Genomic DNA, 21,771 nt, shown 5'->3' with positions numbered 1-21,771 from the left:
CATTATGTAATAGAAAACACAAATCTGACCATTTTACTGATCACCTGGTAGATGACCACAGCAGCAGCAAACGTGATGTGCAAAAGGCCTAATTCAAAACACATGGCTGAAACAGATATTCCACTGTTTCTTTGAGGCTTTGTGGGTCCGTACTTGAATGCACTTTGTCTTTACAGGAACAAACGGCACTTTTAGTTTGGATTTCACAGCTTTGTGTTTACAACGCTCGGTGTATTTGCACATTCCATCTGAAAATGAAATGTGAAATAGGCTGATAAAATAGAATCTGGCACAGAGTGGTGAAAAGGCCACTAATAACTCAGCTAGACTGCAATTAAATAGGAACAGAGTAAACATAAATAAATAACACAAAGCGGGATTTTCACAGTATCATATTAAATGATAGATCTGCATTGAACATATATAAAAATTTTATATAAATGAAAAAATGTAGGTCAACTAAAGTTCACAATAAAGACACGAGGTAATGGGAAGAGCATATCTCAAAGTGAAACATCCTCACATTTCACTATCTTCAATTACTTCTCTTCTAAAAGAAGAAAATAATACATACATATAAATTTTAAGAGGCAGGTATGGACGGGCCTGTAGCACAAAAGCTGTTCCCTGATCTGAGCCTGCTCTATGTACAGTTTATAAAAGGCCACTTTGTGACCATGCTCGAATGGACGCAGGTCAGCTTATCCGCTCACATCCATCACTTTTTACTCCCACATAACCTCTAAACACATAAGGTCTTGGATTAAACACTGAGCATTTATATTACATTACAGCCAAAAAGCATGACAGACACTTTCAAATGAAGTGAATGACATTAATATTACCAGTAAAAATGCCACACTCCTGTAAATCACATTCTGGCATGGCAACATAGCGACTAGGTGATAAATATATATTACAGCATTATTTACAGTAAAATGCAAAGGGAGAGAATGGCGATGTGAGAAGGGTTGTCTGCTTTTTGTTTAATGAGTGTCATCGCTGTGAAAGCTGGCAGGATTTACAGCACTCGTGATCTCTTGCTGGCAAGTGAGCCATGCTGGAAAAGAGCCATAAAACAGCTGAATTAAAAATAATCTGTTTAAACTAACAAATGACAAGTGTTGACAGAAACTCTAAGAGCATCATAAGTAAAAGCCCATAGAGAACTTAACTAAACTTAAGATCATAACTTCTGCCACAGTGACTTGAAGCCCGAGTTCAAGCTTAGTGATTAAAGCGTTTCTTTGTTTTACCTTCACCTGTTTGTAAAAGTGAGGCGCCAACTCGACCAACCACGACGACTCCACCGCAGTCACGTCACGCATGTAGTACTTTGTCGTCTGCACAACTTCATTGAAGACGACCCTTGAGAGGTGATAAAGAAAGACAGACACATCAGGTATAGTTCCTGGAAACATTTTCAAATCAGAAAGTAAATGTTACACAATGTGAAAAGGTATACTGTATGATTGTGCCAAAGGAAATACATTGTTATTGTCATATGTACTACTGAAGCAATGTACAGTGGCTGCAACATAATATGTACAAAAACAAAATACTGACCATTTTGGAGGTTTTTCCCCATACAGCACAGAGTTGGGGTGGATGTGAAGTTCCCGATCATCTCTTAAAGTCCTAGTAGGACCAAAAAATAAATATATATATATATATATATATATATATATATATATATATATATATATATATATAAAGATTTGAAAGGAGAATAAGGGCCCATGTCCATACTGCATCTTTCCTCCACCAAACTCTTACAACACCTATAGGAAAACATGTCACATCCAGCACCTTTTATCAGAGCGTTCAGCCTTTTTTTTGCAGGCATCCTGACCATGTTAAGTTGAAAATCTCTGTAGTTTTGAGTCATCAATGCAGCGCCTTTTCAGGCAACAAATCAGATCAGGTAAAACCTGTCAGCCTAACAAGCGAGAACATGGAAAAAGCAGCTTGGTCTTGCTGCTTGTCAACAGTTGGTGGATACTCACACAAAATTTATGCTCCACCCCCCCCCCCCCCCCCCCCGCAAAAAAAAAAAATAGAAAAGACTGGACAGATTATGTTGCTGCTGAGAGTGAGTGCTTTTATGACCTTATCCATTATAAGTTCTTCATTAGCTGTTGTTTGGCATCATAGAAAGGCATCCCACAAGCATGGCGTGTTTTTTTTTTAATATAGGAAACGCTGGAAAGAAGCACTCTCTGCAACCATTCAGTACTTTTCTGCGGGGAGGGGTTAATGCTATATGGACCACAGGCCATACAAGCAAAATTTTCCTTAATTGAGGAGAGGTGGCTAACACATTACCTGTAGGAGCCAGAATGATGAATTCGGGCTGCATTAGCAAAAAACCCAGAAACAATGCACTTCAAGATCACATCGGGGTCACCTGTAGAAAGAAACTCAGCAATGAGAATGTCACATTATCAAAAATTAGTAAGGGCCCCTTCACACATAATACAAATGTGGTCGAACTGTGCATGAAGCAGGAATCGTATGCAATACATGTAAAATCATAGCTGCCTTCAATGCCTCGTACACAGTGCCATCCACAAGACATCCATGGGGCTGTCTGGACACGTCGCCAGCAGATGTGGACATGATAAGACCGCTCTTCTTCTTCTTCATGTCATTTCATGACTGTACGTCTGTGACCATGGGTCATCTACAGAGGAACAGACGGATCATATTTGTATTGCCCACTTGATAAGAGGGATTCAATAAAATCCAGGCATATCAGGCATTTTCCCGCACCTTTCAAGGACAGCGATGGCAGCTCAGAGGTAACTTTTCTGGCTGGCAACCAGAGCTTTTGGAAATTGCAGGTTCGAATCCCGTGGTTGGCATGTATTTTTTTTCATAGCAGCTGTGTGATGTGGTTACACATGATGCAGCTGCTCACACTGTGTTCCCGCGTGCACAACACCATCTCAGCAGCATCGTTTGCGCCTGACCGTCGGCTCGATGTTTTCGTGGTTCAGTCATATGAGCTGTTCTGCCGTGATTCGCCCTGATTTGTACTATGTGCGAAGGGGCTCTAAGTAATGTTTAGGACAGTGGGGCAGAAGGTGTGAAAGGCAACTGAGTTTTTTTTTTTGTTGCTGTTTTGTTTTTACCCCAGCAAAGAAAAAAATAAGTAAATCAAGGTTTAATTATTCCTGTTGTTTTTAAAAGAAGATGAAAACAAAAGTCTCTGAGTGCAGTCAGGTGTACACTGCAGAAACATGTCATCAGAATGCTCAGCTGATACAACCCCACACAACGTACCTTCACTGGACGTGCGCGGCACCTTAAACTTGGTCATGAGACGCCGAAGTTGCTCTCGTACAGTCACAGCACGCAACAGACCTTTGTAATTGAGGAAATGTTCCTGACACCACTGGGAGCTCTTCTGATGCTGCAGGACAAAGGAAGATGTTACCCTCAGCTTTTGCTCTGATGTGTTCAGTGACGGAGTTACAACATGCACATTATACCTTGATAAATGCTTCATATACATTCAGCATGGTGAGATGGTCGCCCTCGGCAACTGCAAATTTCCTGTGCTCACGGGCCTGTCAGGAAATGACAGCAGAACTTTGATAACTGTAATTATGACAAATTAAGGACACATGATGACTCTTTTTCACTTACAGCAGCTTTCTTCTGATTGGGTGGTGCAACAAAGATATTCTGAATCTGCATCATAGCTGCTATGGTAACGATCTCTTTGGAGCAGCCAAAGTTTCCTGACTCCAACAGCATCTTGGCAAACATTGGGCTGAGAGGAAACTCTGCCATCCGCACACCCATGGGATCAGTCAACCGGCCGTAATGGTCCAAACCTGCCAGCAAAGCTGATATCAATTCTGTCTTTTGCAAGGACACTTTAAATGGAGTATAAGTGCAAAGTGCTGAAGGACAGTTTCCCTGTTTACTCTCCCAGCTTCTGTTTTACCTCCTAGAGCATAAAGCAGCTCCAAAGCCTGAACCATGGTCTGAGCTGGAGGCGGCTGGAACATTTGAATAAAGAAAAATACATAAAGTCCAACACAAATTATTTCCTCTAAAAACTGAGAATCTGGGTATATCTTTGTTACTTCTTGAAGAGCACAGACAGACATTGACTGCATTAATTTTATGGTTTTCCATGCAGTTTGTCCTGAGGCGAGATGCTGTTCTTGCTAATTAAAATGTAAAGTACAATTCCTTTCCCAGTGGGTGACAACATCAAAGTCACACTATGGATGCAAAGCAAGCTGCTCACAGACAGAAAGCTGAACCGCAGCACGTTGTCGATGCCTAACGCTTTGAGCTGCAAGATGACAGGAGCCAAATTGGTGCGCTGCATCTCTGGCACAGTGGAGGCAGGCAGCTTCTCAAAGTCCTCCTCTGATGAGACAGAAGAAGCAAAAAAGAAAAAAGCGAAGAGCAAAAACAAAGCAATATTAACAGTATGAAGACCACTTTAAAAAAGAAAAAACATATTCCAACACTCAAACATGTCATTCCGCACAGATACACTTCTACACACCTGTGTACAGTCGGAAGCACTTCCCAGGTCGGTTTCGCCCGGCTCTTCCTGCCCTCTGGCTGGCTGAATCCTTGGAGATGGGCGTCACCACCAGTGATTCAATGGCAGTGTGAGGATTATATGCTCGCAACTTCACGAAGGCGCAGTCAATGACAAACACAATTCCATTTATAGTGATAGAAGTCTCAGCAATATTCGTTGCCACCACCACCTGTAAGAAACACGAGGGAGGAACACACAAGAAAATGCAGTTTATGTGCACTGAGGGGGAAGAAAAAAAAAAAATCCACGTATGTTCCCATTCTCAAAAATCTTCTACACAGCATGACCACATCTTTAGTCTCTTTAATTCAGACCTAAAATATTTTTCAGAAGCCATAATTCAGTATCAAAATGCATATCATACTGTGCAGTTGTGAGTCTTGGACACTAGCCAGTGTCCCAAGGTGACAACTTTGATGTCTTTGGTACTAGGTCTCTTCAGACGATCTTTATGTACCGTTGGAATGATTTTGGGTCTAATGAGTCGTACCTTAAGGAAACTTAGATGCGATGGTGGACACAGCTAACCAAAAACTTAGCTTCGATAACCGCTAATCCGCTAACTGAAAAGTTCTGAAAAATTCTGTTTAAGTGTGATTCAGTGCACCGAATGGCAACCATGTGACAGTTGGATGCTATTTACACTCCCATCCAGTACATGGCAGTATTCCATACATTTTGGGTCAAAATCCAAAATAGCATCCAACTGTCATATGGTCTGCATTCGGTGCGCTGAATCACACAGAATTTTCAGTTTTGCAAATGCCTATTTTTTTCTTTTTTTTTTTTACAAATGAAAAACAAATGACATATACTAATACACATTTATTGGTAAAAAACAATACACACTGTACAGTAACTTGTTTTTTTTTTGTTTGTTTGTTTTTTTAATATAAATAAATCAACCAACCAGTGATGAGGAGGCTCATTTTCCCCATAATGCCTTTTGGCATCTGTGAGTTTTAATGCTCAAACCTTCAGAATTAGTGCATTAACTTAAAACTAAAAGATAACTGTGATATTTTCAATTTGTAAAAATGACAGAGTCGATGTTAAAAAAAACCGGCAGGAATTAGCTTGGTTTTTAAATCAAACCATAAGTCAAACCTGCTTTTCTGTTTATGTTTTTTGCCCACGTCAGGGAGACTATGCTGTGAATGTAAATTACATTTTTTTTTCCCCTTTGTAGGAGCCAGGTCCCTTCTGCAGGGCTCGGGTTGAGCTCAGCTCCTCACAGCTTCCTGACTGCTGCAAAACATATAACAGACAGGAACTAATGTCTGATTTTAGGGTTTACAAATGTTTTTGACCATTCAGCTTTAGTTACGATGCCTACTAGTCCGACTTTACTAGTCCTAAACTGACAAGCCACAATGGTGCTATGTCCACATTAACTGAATAAAAAAATAAAAAAGTAAAATAAAAAAATATTCAAGTAAATGTGACTTAAAATAATCAAATTCTCAGCTAATATGTAAAAACTGCACTGGCCTGTGTGTACATGTAGAAACAATCAGTAATGACTATAATACTACTTGTTCAAGAAATGTTGCCTCCAGTCTGTATTAAGTGTGTTATACATTTGTTGAGTGGCAGATGTTAGGAGTCTCTAATTCAGTGTTAAATGAAACTTGAAGTAATGAAGCAACTGGCTGGGAGGCTCGTTTAAATGTCATAACCTTGATTTTTCATCATATTGTGATTTTTTTGTTGTTTCTTAACATTAAATATTTATGCCAAATTCCAGCTTCTCTGAGATGCTATGAGCACATACTGCATCAGCAGTTCTGCATTTAAAAGACTGGATATGCAAATCAAAATTCCCAGAAAGCCTTCATGTCACAGTACAAAATATCATTACATGTTATTACCACATAAATGTGTAAAAACAAAAGCAGGCATTTACCTTACGAACAGTAGAGGGTGCCCTGTCAAAAACTTTCATCTGATCTGCATAAGGTAGGCCAGAGTACATGGGTAAAACTCTAAGATGCTTCTTCATGCCATATCGTGAAAGGGATCTTGCCTGCTCCTGCAGAAGAGACACCACCTTTTCTACCTCTTCCTAAAGGAAAATATAGAAAGATTAAAAAAAAAAAAAGACATTTAAGCTTTATCCTGCAGTCAAATGAAAGTAAAAGAAGTAAAAAAATTTAAACACCGACCTGCCCAGTGAGAAAAGCTAGTACATCCCCATCTTCTTCTGTCTCATGGATCTTTAGCACAGTCTCTACTGTGGCCTTCACATAATCAGGAACTGGACTGAACGCAAAATGGCGACACTTATACTTACAAACACAATCATCAATTTCCCCGTGTGTGTTGAGTACCTGACTGTGTAGAAGATGTCCACTGGAAAGGTGCGTCCTTCTACTGTAAGAATTCCACAGGTGTCCTTGCTAGGATCCCCAGACTCGTTGAGGTTGAAGAACTCATAGAATTTCTTTAGAAATAGATGAAAGCTTTTCTAACCACAACTTTATTTTTAAACAGTGCAGTGATTGCTTACATAATTATAGTGGGAAAATTTGACATTTTTCAATCTAGGCTCTTTTTTTTTTAGATGTTTTGGAGTTAATCTCTTCACTTATGACAAAAAAGAATTTAGTGAGTGCAGGATTGATTTACAACACAAATACCATCACAGACTAACCACCTGTATAATGTAATGGCACGAAGCAAGCTAAACTCACTCACAATAAACTGCTTCTTGCTGCCACTGAACAGGCAAAAATGTCACTACGCGTCTGGTAGCAAGAAGATGATCCCTACAAAAGGTAAATGTGCACAGGATTGCCGCACTAAAGGTTGAGACTTTATAAAATGACATTTATACATTAAGCCAGTTATGTCAGCATCCTGCCATTCTGCTCTGTTACTCACCACCGAGTCAATACAAGATAGTTGCAGATAAGGGGTTCATTCCTGCAGACCAAACTCATCATTTGTTCTGTCCCAAGTGAAAAGGTGAACCTCAAGACTTTTTAAAATAGAGCTCAAGTTGAAAAATTTCAAACTTCCCCTTTAATAAAATTTATATTAGACCATACAGAAATTTTACTCAATACACCTATCTGTGCCCTTGAACAAGACACTTCATCTGCACTGTCTCAATCCACCCAGCTGTAAATAGGTACCAGCCTTGCCTGGGGAAGTAACCGGTGTTGGAGTGGGAATCTGTCCAGGGGGAGTCGCAGACTTTCATCCGTGTCACATTATGGAATCCAGGGTTAATTACCAGTACCAGTGGGCATCAAGGCCTATGTAGCACTTTCTTCTTCTTAATGCTGAGCACAGTCATAGCCTGACTGGCCCCTTGCTTTTTTGAGTGTTTTGCAGCTGACAGTACAACCCCAATTCCAATGAAGTTGGAACGTTGTGTGAAATGTAAATTAAAACAGAATACAATGATTTGCAAATCCTCTTCAGCCTATATTCAATTGAATATGCCACAAAGACAAGATATTTAATGTCCAAACTAATAGACTTTTTTGTTTTTGTGCAAATATTTGCTCATTTTGAAATGGATGCCTGCAACACGTTTCAAAGAAGCTGGGACAGTGGCAACAAAAGACTGGGAAAGCTGATGAATGCTCAAAGAACACCTGTTTGGAACGTTCCACAGGTGAACAAGTTCATTGGAAACAGGTGAGTGTCATGATTGGGTACAAAAGGAGCATCCCCAAAAGGCTCAGCCGTTCACAAGCAAAGATGGGGTGAGGATCACCACTTTGTGAACAACTGCGTGAAAAAAATAGTCTAACAGTTTAAGAACAATGTTTCTCAACGTTCATTTGCAAGGAATTTAGGGATTCCATCATCTACAGTCCATAATATAATCAGAAGATTCAGAGAATCTGGAGAACTTTCTACACATAAGCGGCAAGGCCGAAAACCAACACTGAATGCCCGTGACCTTGGATCCCTCAGGTGGCACTGCATTAAAAACTGACATCATTGTGTAAAGGATCTTACTGCGTGGGCTCAGGAACACTTCAGAAAACCGTTGTCAGTTAACACAGTTCGTCGCTACATCTACAAGTGCAAGTTAAAACTCTACTATGCAAAGTGAAAGCCATACATCACCAACATCCAGTAACGCCGCTGCCTTCTCTGGGCCCGAGTTCATTTGAAATGGACAGACACAAAGTGGAAAAGTGTGCTGTGGTCTGATGAGTCCACATTTCAAATTGTTTTTGGAAATCATGGACATTGTGTCCTCTGGACAAAAGAGAAAAGACCATCCAGATTGTTACCAGCGCAAAGTTCAAAAGCCATCATCTGTGATGGTATGGGGGTGTGTTAGTGCCCATGGCATTAGCAACTGACACATCTGTGATGGCACCATTAATGCAATGCTGAAAGGTACATCCAGGTTTTGGAGCAACACATGCTGCCATCCAAGCAATGTCTTTTTCAGGGATGTCCCTGCTTTTTTCAGCAAGACAATGCCAAGCCACATTCTGCACGTGTTACAACAGCGTGGCTTCATAGTAAAAGAGTGCGGGTACTAGACTGGCATGCCTGCAGTCCAGACCTGTCGCCCATTGAAAATGTGTGGCGCATTATGAAGTGCAAAATACGACAATGGAGACCACAGACTGTTGAACAACTGAAGTCGTACATCAAGCAAGAATGGGAAAGAATTCCACCTACCAAGCTTCAACAACTAATGTCCTCAGTTCCCAAATGCATATGGAGTGTTGTTAGAATAAAAGGTAATGTAACACAGTGGTAAACATACCACTGCCCCAGCTTTTTTGAAATGTGTTGCAGGCATCCATTTCAAAATGAGCAAATATTTGCACAAAAACAATAAAGTTTATCAGTTTGAACATTAAATATCTCGTCTTTGTGGTGTATTCAATTGAATATAGGTTGAAGAGGATTTGCAAATCATTGTATTCTGTTTTGTATTTACATTTTATACAACGTCCCAACTTCATTGGAATTGGGGTTGTATAATGACACACAGCAACTTCCCCTGTCAATGTTTCTTTGTTTCCCTTTTCCATTACTCCAGCATATCTGTTCATCTTAACAATGCAGTTACCTTGGCATCCAGAGTGGCCGAGGCCACAATCAGTCTCAGGTCTCGCCGTTTCTTCTGAATCTATTGAAAGAATAGAAAATTAAAAGAAAGAGAACAGCAGAAGCTTGGTAAAAAGAGAAAAGTCAGTAAGATTCTAGGATCAGTTAAAACTGACATGTTATAGATGGTCTACTGAGAAACAAAACTGGATTACCTTTTTAAGCAAACCAATGGCTATGTCAGTATAGAGGGTTCTCTCATGTGCTTCATCAAGCATCAACACACTGAAGAGAGAGAAAATAAAAAAATACAAACAGGGAATGAAATTAAAAGACAACAAAATTGCAACATTTTAGTGGTTTGGTGATCATTTACCTGTATTTTTTCAAAAGAGGATCAGCCATCATCTCTCGCACTAACATGCCATCTGTAACAAACTGATGCACAGAGGACAAATTAAGTCCTGAAAAGTGACAAGAAAAGAACCATGCAAGACGTGACAGTGATCTGGCAGGTGGTACCTTGACCCTTGTGGCTTGGGGGTCAGAGCGGTCATCAAATCGAATCGTATAACCCACCTCATGTCCCACCAGAGCGCCACGCTCCTCTGCAACACGGTTAGCTACCTACATTAGGAGTGAAGGAGGAAAGCATTTTAAGTAATTATGACAGTTCACAAAAATTAAATGAAACGGTGAAATTAGAATTAAAAACAGTTCTTACAGAGATAGCAGCCACACGTCTCGGCTGCGTGATTCCAATCACCTTCCCCTCTGCTGCCCAGCCAGCCTCCAACAGGTACTGAGAGGATTTCAAATAAAAAGAACAGGTCGATTCACAGTCGTGCTGCAGGACACTTGGCTCTAAGTAAATTAAGCTATTTCTGATTTGTTCAAAACACGCTTAAAGTCAATACCAAGAATCAAAACTAGACCATCTGATATATATATATATATATACACATACATACATACATACATACATACATACATACATACATACATAAAGGGCTACGTCTGTCTGTCTGTCTGTGATAAACTATAATATGTAGCCCTAAAAACTATATATATTCTGAATCCTCATGACATGGGGAACAAACTGGTACAAATCATAGTGTTGTACCATGTGCTTTTCATGCTGCCACTTCTGTCTGTCTTTCTGTCTGTTCGGGATAAACTCCAAAACTATAATATGTAGCCCCTAAAACTATATATATTCTGAATCCTCATGACATGGGGAACAAACTGGTACCATTTTTTAAAAAGTTGAACTGAAAACTACCCCCAAAATAGCCAGCTGTGGGTATGACCAGGCAGATTCAAATTTCCAGGCCTGTATATGTGTTGGCCATCTCTATTTATTTAATTCCTTTCTACAGCACACTCAGCACAGCACAGCCACAGCACACTCAGCAAAACAACAACAAGCTTAGGCTGAGGCTGTGGGTATGGTTATGACCAGGCAGATTCAAATTTCCAGCCCTGTATATGGGTTGCCCATCTCTGTTTATTTAATCCCTTTCTTCAGCTACTTTATGTTCTCAACTGTTAAGCACCTGACTGTCCTGTACAACCCAGTTTGCCTTCCTGTCTGAATACATTCATGTTTGTAAAATTGCAATGAAAAACAGTGAAATACACCACTACCTCAATTCTGATTCATTGATATTTACATTTACTGTTACCTACCTTTTGTGTGTAATTTTGTTATAAATTTGATTGCAAAACAAAGTCTGCATGAAGGACTTCAAATGTGTTTGTCTTTTAACCAAGTATTTCCACTTAGTTTGGGGAGTCCACCTCTTATAGTTCTGCTGGACAAACTTTAGCCCATTAACTATTATATTTATAAGACATCAGCATTACAAAAACAAATGTTGGGTAATTGCTTTGATTAAAATGACTGGCATTTCGCTTATGTCTAAAACAGGTTAACCTGGGCAGCGGGTAAGGATACAGTATTTAGATCTCAATGCTCACCTCCCTTCCTCCCATGGGAAGACAGGGATTTTTTTCCTCCATGCTTTCAGTATAGTACTGTTGTTTACTCCAGAGAGCACCATAAAACAGCATGTAACTGTTGATATATTACAGCTTAGGCACTTACTGTTATGGACAGGGCCTGCACTTGGATAACAACCCAATATGGTGCAGTATATGTTGAAATCTCAAGTTTCTGTTTACAGCAAGCTATATATGAAAAGCCAAGTGGCCTCTGTGTACGTGTATGCATGCGATCATGTAGAAACTGTGGAGAGCTGACATTGTCGTTTGGTAACACTGAACAATGGACACTGATAATTAAATTCTGGACTCACACACCATTACAGGAAGGGGCGGTAAATCATCATCTATATATTAAAAGCCAAGTGGCCTCTGTGTACATGCGTACATGTGTAACTTCAATCAAGGAGAAACTGGGGAGAGCTGACATTTCCTTCTTTGGTATGCTTATGTATTGTGGATCAAAGATGAAGTCTGCCAAAACAAAGTTGATAAGACTAATATTTTTGGAGAAATTGGGGATATTAGGAAACGTTGGTGAACAATGGATGTTGATGTCAGCATTAATTAGTCCCTGGTAACCACACAAGCTCTGAACAAAGGAAATCTCTCAACCTTGCCAGTTGTGCCAAATAATCAATACAATTATTCACAAAACTTTCTCATTTTAATTTCCTGCACTTTCAGTTAAAAACATTAGAAAAACTTTGCATAATTTATTACCACCCTTGAAAAATGTCAGCTACCTATTTTATAAATACTACCCAATCTAGAGCCTGTGGATCCCCACGGGCAATGGGCTCTACCACCAGGAAGAAATCCACGCAGACACAGGCAGAACATGCATACTTCACAAAGAAAGGACCAGTTGGGAAATGATCCCAGGACGTTCTTGCTGTGAGGCAAGAAGGTCCTTAAGTGTTTTGGAGCTGACAGTACAACCCCAATTCCAATGACGTTGGGACGTTGTGTAAAATGTAAATTAAAACAGAATACGATTTACAGATCCTCTTCAACCTATATTCAATTGAAAACACCACACAGACAAGATATTTAATGTTCTAACTGATTAACTTTATTGTTTTTGTGCAAATATTTGCTCATTTTGAAATGGATGCCTGCAACACGTTTCAAAAAAGTTGGGACAGTGGTATGTTTACCTCTTTGTTACATCACCTTTCCTTCTAACAACAATCAATAAACATTTGGGAACTGAGGACACTAATTGTTGAAGCTTTGTTGGTGGAATTCTTTCCCATTCTTGTTTGATGTACGACTTCAGTTGTTCAACAGTCCGGGGTCTCCGTTGTCGTATTTTGCGTTTCATAATGCACCACACATTTTCAATGGGCGACAGGTCTGGACTGCAAGCAGGCCAGTCTAGTACCCGTACTCTTTTACTACGAAGCCACGCTGTTGTAACACGTACAGAATGTGGCTTGGCATTGTCTTCCTGAAATAAGCAGGGACGTCCCTGAAAAAGACGCTGCTTGGATGCAGCATGTGTTGCTCCAAAACCTGGATGTACCTTTCAGCATTGATGGTGCCATCACACGTTTAAGTTGCTAATGCCATGGGCACTAACAAACTCCCATACCATCACAGATGCTGGCTTTTGAACTTTGCACTGGTGACAATCTGGATGGTCTTTTTCCTCTTTTGTCTGGAGGACATGACGTCCATGATTTCGAAAAAAAAACAATTTGAAATGTGGACTCATCAAACCACAGCATACTTTTCCACTTTCGTCTGTCCATTTCAAATCAGCTCGGGCCCAGAGAAGGCAGCGGCGTTTCTGGATGTTGTTGATGTATGGCTTTCACTTTGCATGGTAGAGTTTTAACTAGCACTTGTAGATGTAGCGATGAACTGTTAACTGACAATGGTTTTCTGAAGTGTTCCTGACCCCACACGTTAAGATCCTTTACACAATGATGTCGGTTTTTAATGCAGTGCCGTCTGAGGGATCAAAGGTCACGGGCATTCAGTGTTGGTTTTCGGCCTTGCTGCTTATGTGTAGAAAGTTCTCCAGATTCTCTGAATTTTCTGATTATACTATGGACTGTAGATGATGGAATCCCTAAATTCCTTGCAATTGAACATTGAGAAACATTGTTCTTAAACTGTTGGACTATTTTTTCACACAGTTGTTCACAAAGTGGTGATCCTCACCCCATCTTTGCTTGTGAATGGCTGAGCCTTTTGGGGATGCTCCTTTTAAACCCAATCATGACACTCACCTGTTTCCAATTAACCTGTTCACCTGTGGAATGTTCCAAACAGGTGTTCCTTGAGCATTCATCAACTTTCCCAGCCTTTTGTTGTCCCAGCATTTTTAAAATGTGTTGCAGGCATCCATTTCAAAATGAGCAACACACACATTAGGCTTTACTAACGGATACAGACCAAAACAACTATGCACACAATTTGATAGATCTGCAACTAATCAGAGAAAAGAGTAACTGTCAGTAACATGAGTCAGTTTAGATGCTCCAACAATCTACTTCTAACATTAACAATATATCATAATAAAAAAGTGGCATGAATCACAGCCTGTTTTGTTGGCAATGTTATCACATGGTAAACACAACACTACAGCTTCTTCAAAGTTAGTTTCCATAACTACAGCTAGGGTAGGCAGCTAGTTAAACATCAAATCCACACAGGTTTCAACATAGCTTACACCATTGTGACAACAACTGTTACCATGTACAAACAAACCATGGAGGTTAAGCGAGAAGGACTCCGGGACCCCAAATAAAAACTGGCAACATCTGTTGTAGATTTCTGCCACATCAGCAGTGATTCAGAGTTTGGTCCCTCATATGATCTGTTCCTCCACGAAAATGACTGGTATATTGAGCTAATGGGCTCACCGTAGTTTTTCGTATGTTCATATGTGATATGCGCATGCCTAGATAGATGCGCCAGAACGCGAACAACAGTTGGAATGTTGTAGTTACGCTTATGCAAGTATTCAGTAAAGTGGTTAAATGCGTGCATCCGTCTCATCATTAATACACCACATAATTGGCGACGAGGTGAAAAGTGACTGTAGTGAGCAGTGAAGATGGCAAACTTCACCAAACCGGACAAATTTAATCCAGAAAATGAACAATGGACAGCCTACGTCGAGTGGATAGAACTTTTTTTCGAAACACACGATGTCGAGGAAGAAAAACATGTAGCTACTCTTCTAAGCTCTGTTGGTGCTTCTACATACGGACTGCTACGAAATTTAGTTCAGCCTCTCAAACCTAAAAACAAGACTTTTGGTGAAATCGTGGAAATTCTGTCAGATTACTATGAACCAAAACCACTGGTCATAGCCAAGCGATTCAGATTCCGACGATGTTTTCAGAAGAATGGCGCAACAGTAGCTCAGTTTGCTGCTTAGCTGAAACAGCTAGCTCCAAGATGTGATTTCAGGGATAGACTGGACGAGGCTCTGTGGGACGGGTTTGTTAGTGGAATTCATGATGAAGCGTGCCAACGCAAGTTGCTTTCCACGGATGAGCTAACGTTTGCCAGAGCCCAGGAGATCGCTCTCACCATGGAAGCAGCCCACCGAGACACACGGCAGCTACAACAAAACGAGCCACCATCTACCTCTTCTGTGCACAAGGTAAATGAAAAACAAAAGCCTTCTCCATCAGCGCAGACAGCGTGCTATAGCTGCAAAGGGCAGAATCATAGCCCAAGTGAATGCTACTTTAAAACTGCCAAATGCCATAAATGTGATAAAGTTGGTCATATACAGAAAGCATGCAGAGGTAGCCAGCCTACCGTGAGGGAGAAGAAAGGAAGGCAAAATAGGAATCAACAAAGAGTGGCAAGTTATGTGAAAGCAGAAGAAGAGGAGGAAGTCTTCCAATGGAAATAGACACGGGAGCTGCAGTCAGCATAATATCTGAGGCGATGTATAGAGAGTCATTTGCGAATGTGCCAGGGGGCAGTAACGTCACACTGAAGACATACACTGGCCAGGCCATTCCAGTAAGAGGGCAGTTTGTGGCAAAAGTTACCTATGGAGATCAGACTGCTGACTTACCATTAATTGTAGTAAAAGGCAGTGGACCTGCACTTTGTGGTAGGCATCAAGTTAGACTGGAAAACAATTAAAATGGTCAGTGAAAATGCAAAACAGCCCTCAGTACCCAAGTCAATACCTGAGGTGTTAGGAAAATACAGTCAAGTTTTCAAAGAGGAGTTGGGAACATTAAAGGAAATTAAAGCCAGAATTTCTGTCAAGCCTGACGCCACGCCCAAGTTCCACAAAAGCCGCCCCTTGCCATTCGCAATGAAAGCGCGAGTGGAAGAAGAACTACAGCGACTGGAAAATGAAATCATCAGTCCTGTGAAGCACAGTGAGTGGGCCGCTCCTGTCGTTCCTGTGGTCAAGAGAGATGGCAAGATTCGCTTGTGCGGCGATTACAAGGTGACAGTGAACCAGGCAACCAACACAGACATATACCCACTACCGCGCATTGAAGAAGTGCTGGCGACGCTGAGTGGTGGCAAGTTGTTTTTGAAAATCGACCTAGTGCTCCTTGACGAAGATTAAAAAAATACACAACAATCAACACTCACAAGGGCTTGTTTGTGTATAATCGTCTTTGCTTTGGCATTAACTCTGCTGTTAGCATCTTCCAGAGAGTGATGGAGAGTCTGATGAAGGACCTGAACGTGGTTGTTTACCTCGATGACCTTCTCATAATGGGAAGAGATGAGACAGAACATCTGAAGAACCTTGACAGAGTCCTGCAACGCTTGCAAGAGAACGGCCTGCGAGTAAAAAAGTCGAAGTGCAAGTTCCGAAAGGCCCAAATCGAATACCTGGGCCATGTCCTGGATGAAAAGGGGGTGTACCCATCTGAAGACAAGGTGAGAGCAATACATGATGCACCCACACCTACAAATGTGAAAGAGCTACGGGCTTTCCTAGGCCTAGTTAACTACTATGGCCGTTTCATGTCACAACAAAGTACTGTGTTAGCGCCACTTTACAGTCTGCTGAAAGAGCAAGTCAAATGGAAATGGAAGAAAGCTGAACAAGATGCATTCAACAAATGTAAAGAACTCCTGACAAGTGACAAAGTGTTAGTGCACTATGATCAGAGCCTGCTGTTGACCCTTGCATGTGACGCTTCAGCTTATGGCATTGGAGCTGTAATTCAACACACAACACCAGATGGAAAAGAGCATCCAATCACTTATGCTTCACGTACTCTCTCTCCAGCAGAGAAGAAGTATTCGCAAATTGAGAAAGAGGCCCTAAGCCTTGTGTATGGTGTTAAGAAGTTTCACCAATACCTCTGGGGACATCAATTCAACCTGGTCACAGACCATAGGCCATTATTGACCTTGTTCGGAGAACATAAAGGGCTTCCCACAATGGCAGCAGCCCGGATCCAGAGGTGGGCCATCGTACTGTCGGCATACAACTACCAAATTGTTTACCGTCAGTCAGAGAAGCATGGCAATGCTGACGGGTTGTCTCGTTTGCCGCTATCAGAGACTAAGGATGCTGGAACAGAGACAATCTCCGCCTACGTCGACGCACTGATATGTGAACACCTAGAGGGCGTGCCGCTGACTGCAAAGCAGATTGCCAAGGTAACGAGAACTGACACAGAGCTTTCAAAGCTGCACAGATTCATCATGGAAGGGTGGCCAAAAGAAATTCCTGAAGAACTGAAAGGATACCACAAAAGGCGTGATGAACTCTCTGTGGAGCAGGGTTGTGTGTTGTGGGGCACAAGAGTGATTGCACCAGCAAAGCTCAGAGCTGCCGTGCTTAAAGAAATCCACAGTGGGCACCCTGGCATTGTGAAAATGAAGGCAATTGCACGGCAATACGTCTGGTGGCCACATATTGATAGAGATACTGAGAAAGCATGCAAAGGATGTGAAATGTGTCAGCTCGAGCAGAGCATGCTGCGCCACGTGCCACTGCACCCTTGAGAATTTCCAGGAGATGTGCGGAAGAGACTTCACATTGACTTTGCAGAGCCATTCATGGGCCATATGTTCATGATTGTAGCTGACGCATTCTTGAAATGGCTGGAGGTTTATAAAATGACACAAATAACCTCCTCTGCAACCATCACCAGACTAAAGAGACTTTTTGCATAATATGGAGTCCCTGAACAGATTGTCACAGACAATGCAACAAGCTTTATGTCTGATGAGTTCCAACAGTTTGCGAGGAGAAATGGAATCCTCCACACAACCGGTGCCCCGAGGCACCCAGCCACAAACGGCCTAGCCGAGAGATATGTCTCAACGTTCAAGGCTGGCATGAAAAAGCTGGCAAGAGAAGATTTGAGCATTGAAGACAAAGTCTCTCACTTCCTGCTACGGTAACACACAACTCCCAACAGCACAACAGGCGAGTCGCCTGCTGATGTGTTTTTGAAAAGACATGTCAGAACCAGACTGGACTTTCTGAAACCAAACATTCAAGAAACAGTGAGGAGGAAGCAGTATCTGCAGAAGGAAGGTCATGACAGAAAGGCGTTGGACAAACAGTTCGACGTTGATGAGCAAGTTTACCTGCGAAACACTGCTGGCGAAACCCCAAGGTGGATCCCAGGAGTCATCACCCAACAGTCAGCGCCTGTGTCTTACAAGGTCCATGGAGGAGCAACGGATCAAGAATACAGACGCCACAGAGACCAGCTGAGACCTCGCCATTCTGCGGGGCTTCCAGATCTGCAACCTGAGAAAGTAGCTGAGGAGACCGGGCCGACGGAGAGCAGTTTCAGAGCATCCCCAGCACCTGAACTGTCAGAGCCAGCTGTGCCGCTTGATCCTGTTGCGGTGACCCTAAGGTGCTCCCAGCGTACCCCAAAAGTGCCTCAATGTTACCAGCACTGAGTGTGGTGATAAGAGACTGAGTGCTGATGTTTAGTTAAAGTTACAGTTAAAGCATTCAGTTTATTCAGTTAAGCATTCAGTTAACTTTATTATACAGTATGGGTAATGTTGACATTTAGAATCTTAATGCATAGTAATGATATATTTTATGTTAAGGTAATTGGCTAAAGTAATGCATTAAGTTAACCTTAAGGTAAATGGGGAAGATATATTTAATATGATTTGGGATGTCTAAGTCTTTCTAAGTTACCTTTAAAGTAAAGGGGGAGGCGATGTGGTATATTGAGCTAATGGGCTCACCGTAGTTTTTCGTATGTTCATATGTGATACGCGCATGCCTAGATAGATGCGCAAGAACGCAAACCACAGTTGGCATGTTGTAGTTATGCTTATGCAAGTATTCATAAAATTGACCATAGTTGACCATAAACATTGACCATAAAATTTTATTACAGAGATTAGAGCATGCCATAGGTATTAAAGGCACTGCGCTGCGGTGGTTTGAATCATATTTGTCTAATAGATTACAATTTGTTCATGTAAATGGGGAATCTTCTTCACAGACTAAAGTTAATTATGGAGTTCCACAAGGTTCTGTGCTAGGACCAATTTTATTCACTTTATATATGCTTCCCTTAGGCAGTATTATTAGACGGTATTGCTTAAATTTTCATTGTTACGCAGATGATACCCAGCTTTATCTATCCATGAAGCCAGAGGACACACACCAATTAGCTAAACTGCAGGATTGTCTTACAGACATAAAGACATGGATGACCTCTAATTTCCTGCTTTTAAACTCAGATAAAACTGAAGTTATTGTTCTTGGCCCCACAAATCTTAGAAACATGGTGTCTAACCAGATCCTTACTCTGGATGGCATTACCCTGACCTCTAGTAATACTGTGAGAAATCTTGGAGTCATTTTGATCAGGATATGTCATTCAAAGCGCATATTAAACAAATATGTAGGACTGCTTTTTTGCATTTACGCAATATCTCTAAAATCAGAAAGGTCTTGTCTCAGAGTGATGCTGAAAAACTAATTCATGCATTTATTTCCTCTAGGCTGGACTATTGTAATTCATTATTATCAGGTTGTCCTAAAAGTTCCCTAAAAAGCCTTCAGTTAATTCAAAATGCTGCAGCTAGAGTGCTGACGGGGACTAGAAGGAGAGAGCATATCTCACCCATATTGGCCTCTCTTCATTGGCTTCCTGTTAATTCTAGAATAGAATTTAAAATTCTTCTTCTTACTTATAAGGTTTTGAATAATCAGGTCCCATCTTATCTTAGGGACCTCGTAGTACCATATCACCCCAATAGAGCGCTTCGCTCTCAGACTGCAGGCTTACTTGTAGTTCCTAGGGTTTGTAAGAGTAGAATGGGAGGCAGAGCCTTCAGCTTTCAGGCTCCTCTCCTGTGGAACCAGCTCCCAATTCAGATCAGGGAGACAGACACCCTCTCTACTTTTAAGATTAGGCTTAAAACTTTCCTTTTTGCTAAAGCTTATAGTTAGGGCTGGATCAGGTGACCCTGAACCATCCCTTAGTTATGCTGCTATAGACGTAGACTGCTGGGGGGTTCCCATGATGCACTGTTTCTTTCTCTTTTTGCTCTGTATGCACCACTCTGCATTTAATCATTAGTGATCGATCTCTGCTCCCCTCCACAGCATGTCTTTTTCCTGGTTCTCTCCCTCAGCCCCAACCAGTCCCAGCAGAAGACTGCCCCTCCCTGAGCCTGGTTCTGCTGGAGGTTTCTTCCTGTTAAAAGGGAGTTTTTCCTTCCCACTGTAGCCAAGTGCTTGCTCACAGGGGGTCGTTTTGACCGTTGGGGTTTTACATCATTATTGTATGGCCTTGCCTTACAATATAAAGCGCCTTGGGGCAACTGTTTGTTGTGATTTGGCGCTATATAAAAAAAAAATTGATTGATTGATTGATTCAGTAAAGTGGTTAAATGCATGCAACCATCTCGTCATTAATACACCACAATGACCAACAGAGAAACAACAGCCACTGGGGTTTCACATCTTTTTACTAACCTCTCAGATTTCATCTCTCTGTCTTTGCATAAGAATTTCAACTCTGACAGACTGTGTGGTAAAGCATGCAGCTGTCCTTACAGATGATGCTTTGGGATACATTGGGGGGGGGATGTTGGGATATAAATCAGAAAATCTTCCTCACCTGAGGTATCTGTGTCGTCTTTCCACATCCTGTTTCCCCAACTATAATGACAGTCTGATAGCTCTCCACCAAATACAAGATGTTGTTTCTGTGCTGGATAGGAAACATTTAAACATTAGGGAGAGACGCACAGATTTGATCCCCAGTGTGGCATGAGGGCATGTTTGGTGATTCACCTTGAAGACGGGAAGTTTCTGTCTCTGTCTCTCGATGGACAGCGCCGTGTGCGGGTTGAAGATGACCGGCGAACCGATGGTCTCCGTGGACAGCTCCCGCTCCTCCGAGATCCCCGGGGCTTCAGAGCCTGGACAGGACGACACCGCAGAGAAGATGTTCCATTACCAACCGATTCAGGATTTTAATGATGTTACTCATATCATTGCCTCTACTGGTGTTTGGCTCTCACTGCGGTATTGTATCACTTCCTGTTCTGGAGCACAGCGGTGTTTTTCTGTATCTGTTAGCTGTTTAATCTGCGCAGTTAGATTGATCTAGTTATCTAGATTACGATTTGTTTCCCAGTGTAATCTTTACGTGCCTTAACTAAAGCACTCCTTCTGCTGAATCACCTCTAAATTATTTACACATTATTCACTTTGCGTGTTTTTAGGAATCCGCTAGCTTAGCGTAGCTACTAGCTCTTAGCCGATTTAGCATGGCGGCTTCTCCTGTCTCTCCCGCACTTTTCTGCTCTGGGTGTGAAATGTTTAGTTATTCCTCGGCCTCCTTTAGCAGTAATGGTACTTGTAATAAGTGTAGCTTATTCGTAGCTTTGGAGGCCAGGCTGGGCGAATTGGAGACTCGGCTCCGCACCGTGGAAAATTCTACAGCTAGCCAGGCCCCTGTAGTCGGTGCGGACCAAGGTAGCTTAGCCGCCGTTAGTTTCCCCCCTGGCAGATCCCGAGCAGCCGGGAAAGCAGGCTGACTGGGTGACGGTGAGGAGGAAGCGTAGCCCTAAACAGAAGCCCCGTGTACACCGCCAACCCGTTCACATTTCTAACCGTTTTTCCCCACTCGACGACACACCCGCCGAGGATCAAACTCTGGTTATTGGCGACTCTGTTTTGAGAAATGTGAAGTTAGCGACACCAG

General features: G+C 41.7%; 1 protein-coding gene across 1 annotated transcript; it reads right to left on the bottom strand.

Moving 5' to 3' along the window:
• Positions 1 to 142: 142 nt before the first annotated feature.
• On the bottom strand, positions 143 to 21,017 carry zgc:158828 (probable ATP-dependent RNA helicase DHX35; the record flags this gene model as incomplete). The annotated part of the gene is made up of 20 exons (XM_034171500.1): positions 143 to 1,060; positions 1,257 to 1,368; positions 1,567 to 1,638; positions 2,326 to 2,407; positions 3,286 to 3,415; positions 3,495 to 3,572; positions 3,652 to 3,842; positions 3,956 to 4,010; positions 4,265 to 4,389; positions 4,532 to 4,742; positions 6,480 to 6,638; positions 6,739 to 6,835; positions 6,904 to 7,016; positions 9,627 to 9,686; positions 9,820 to 9,889; positions 9,981 to 10,042; positions 10,127 to 10,231; positions 10,329 to 10,406; positions 20,680 to 20,772; positions 20,856 to 21,017. Coding segments are annotated over 20 exons (2,094 nt in total), but the record flags the coding sequence as incomplete, so codon positions are not given.
• Positions 21,018 to 21,771: the final 754 nt, after the last annotated feature.

The sequence above is a fragment of the Thalassophryne amazonica genome, chromosome 6 (genome assembly GCF_902500255.1).
Source record: "Thalassophryne amazonica chromosome 6, fThaAma1.1, whole genome shotgun sequence".
NCBI classification, from domain to species: Eukaryota; Metazoa; Chordata; class Actinopteri; order Batrachoidiformes; family Batrachoididae; genus Thalassophryne; species Thalassophryne amazonica.
The sequence above is the reverse complement of the archived record's forward strand: the minus strand, read 5'-3'. Positions and strand labels throughout refer to the sequence as shown.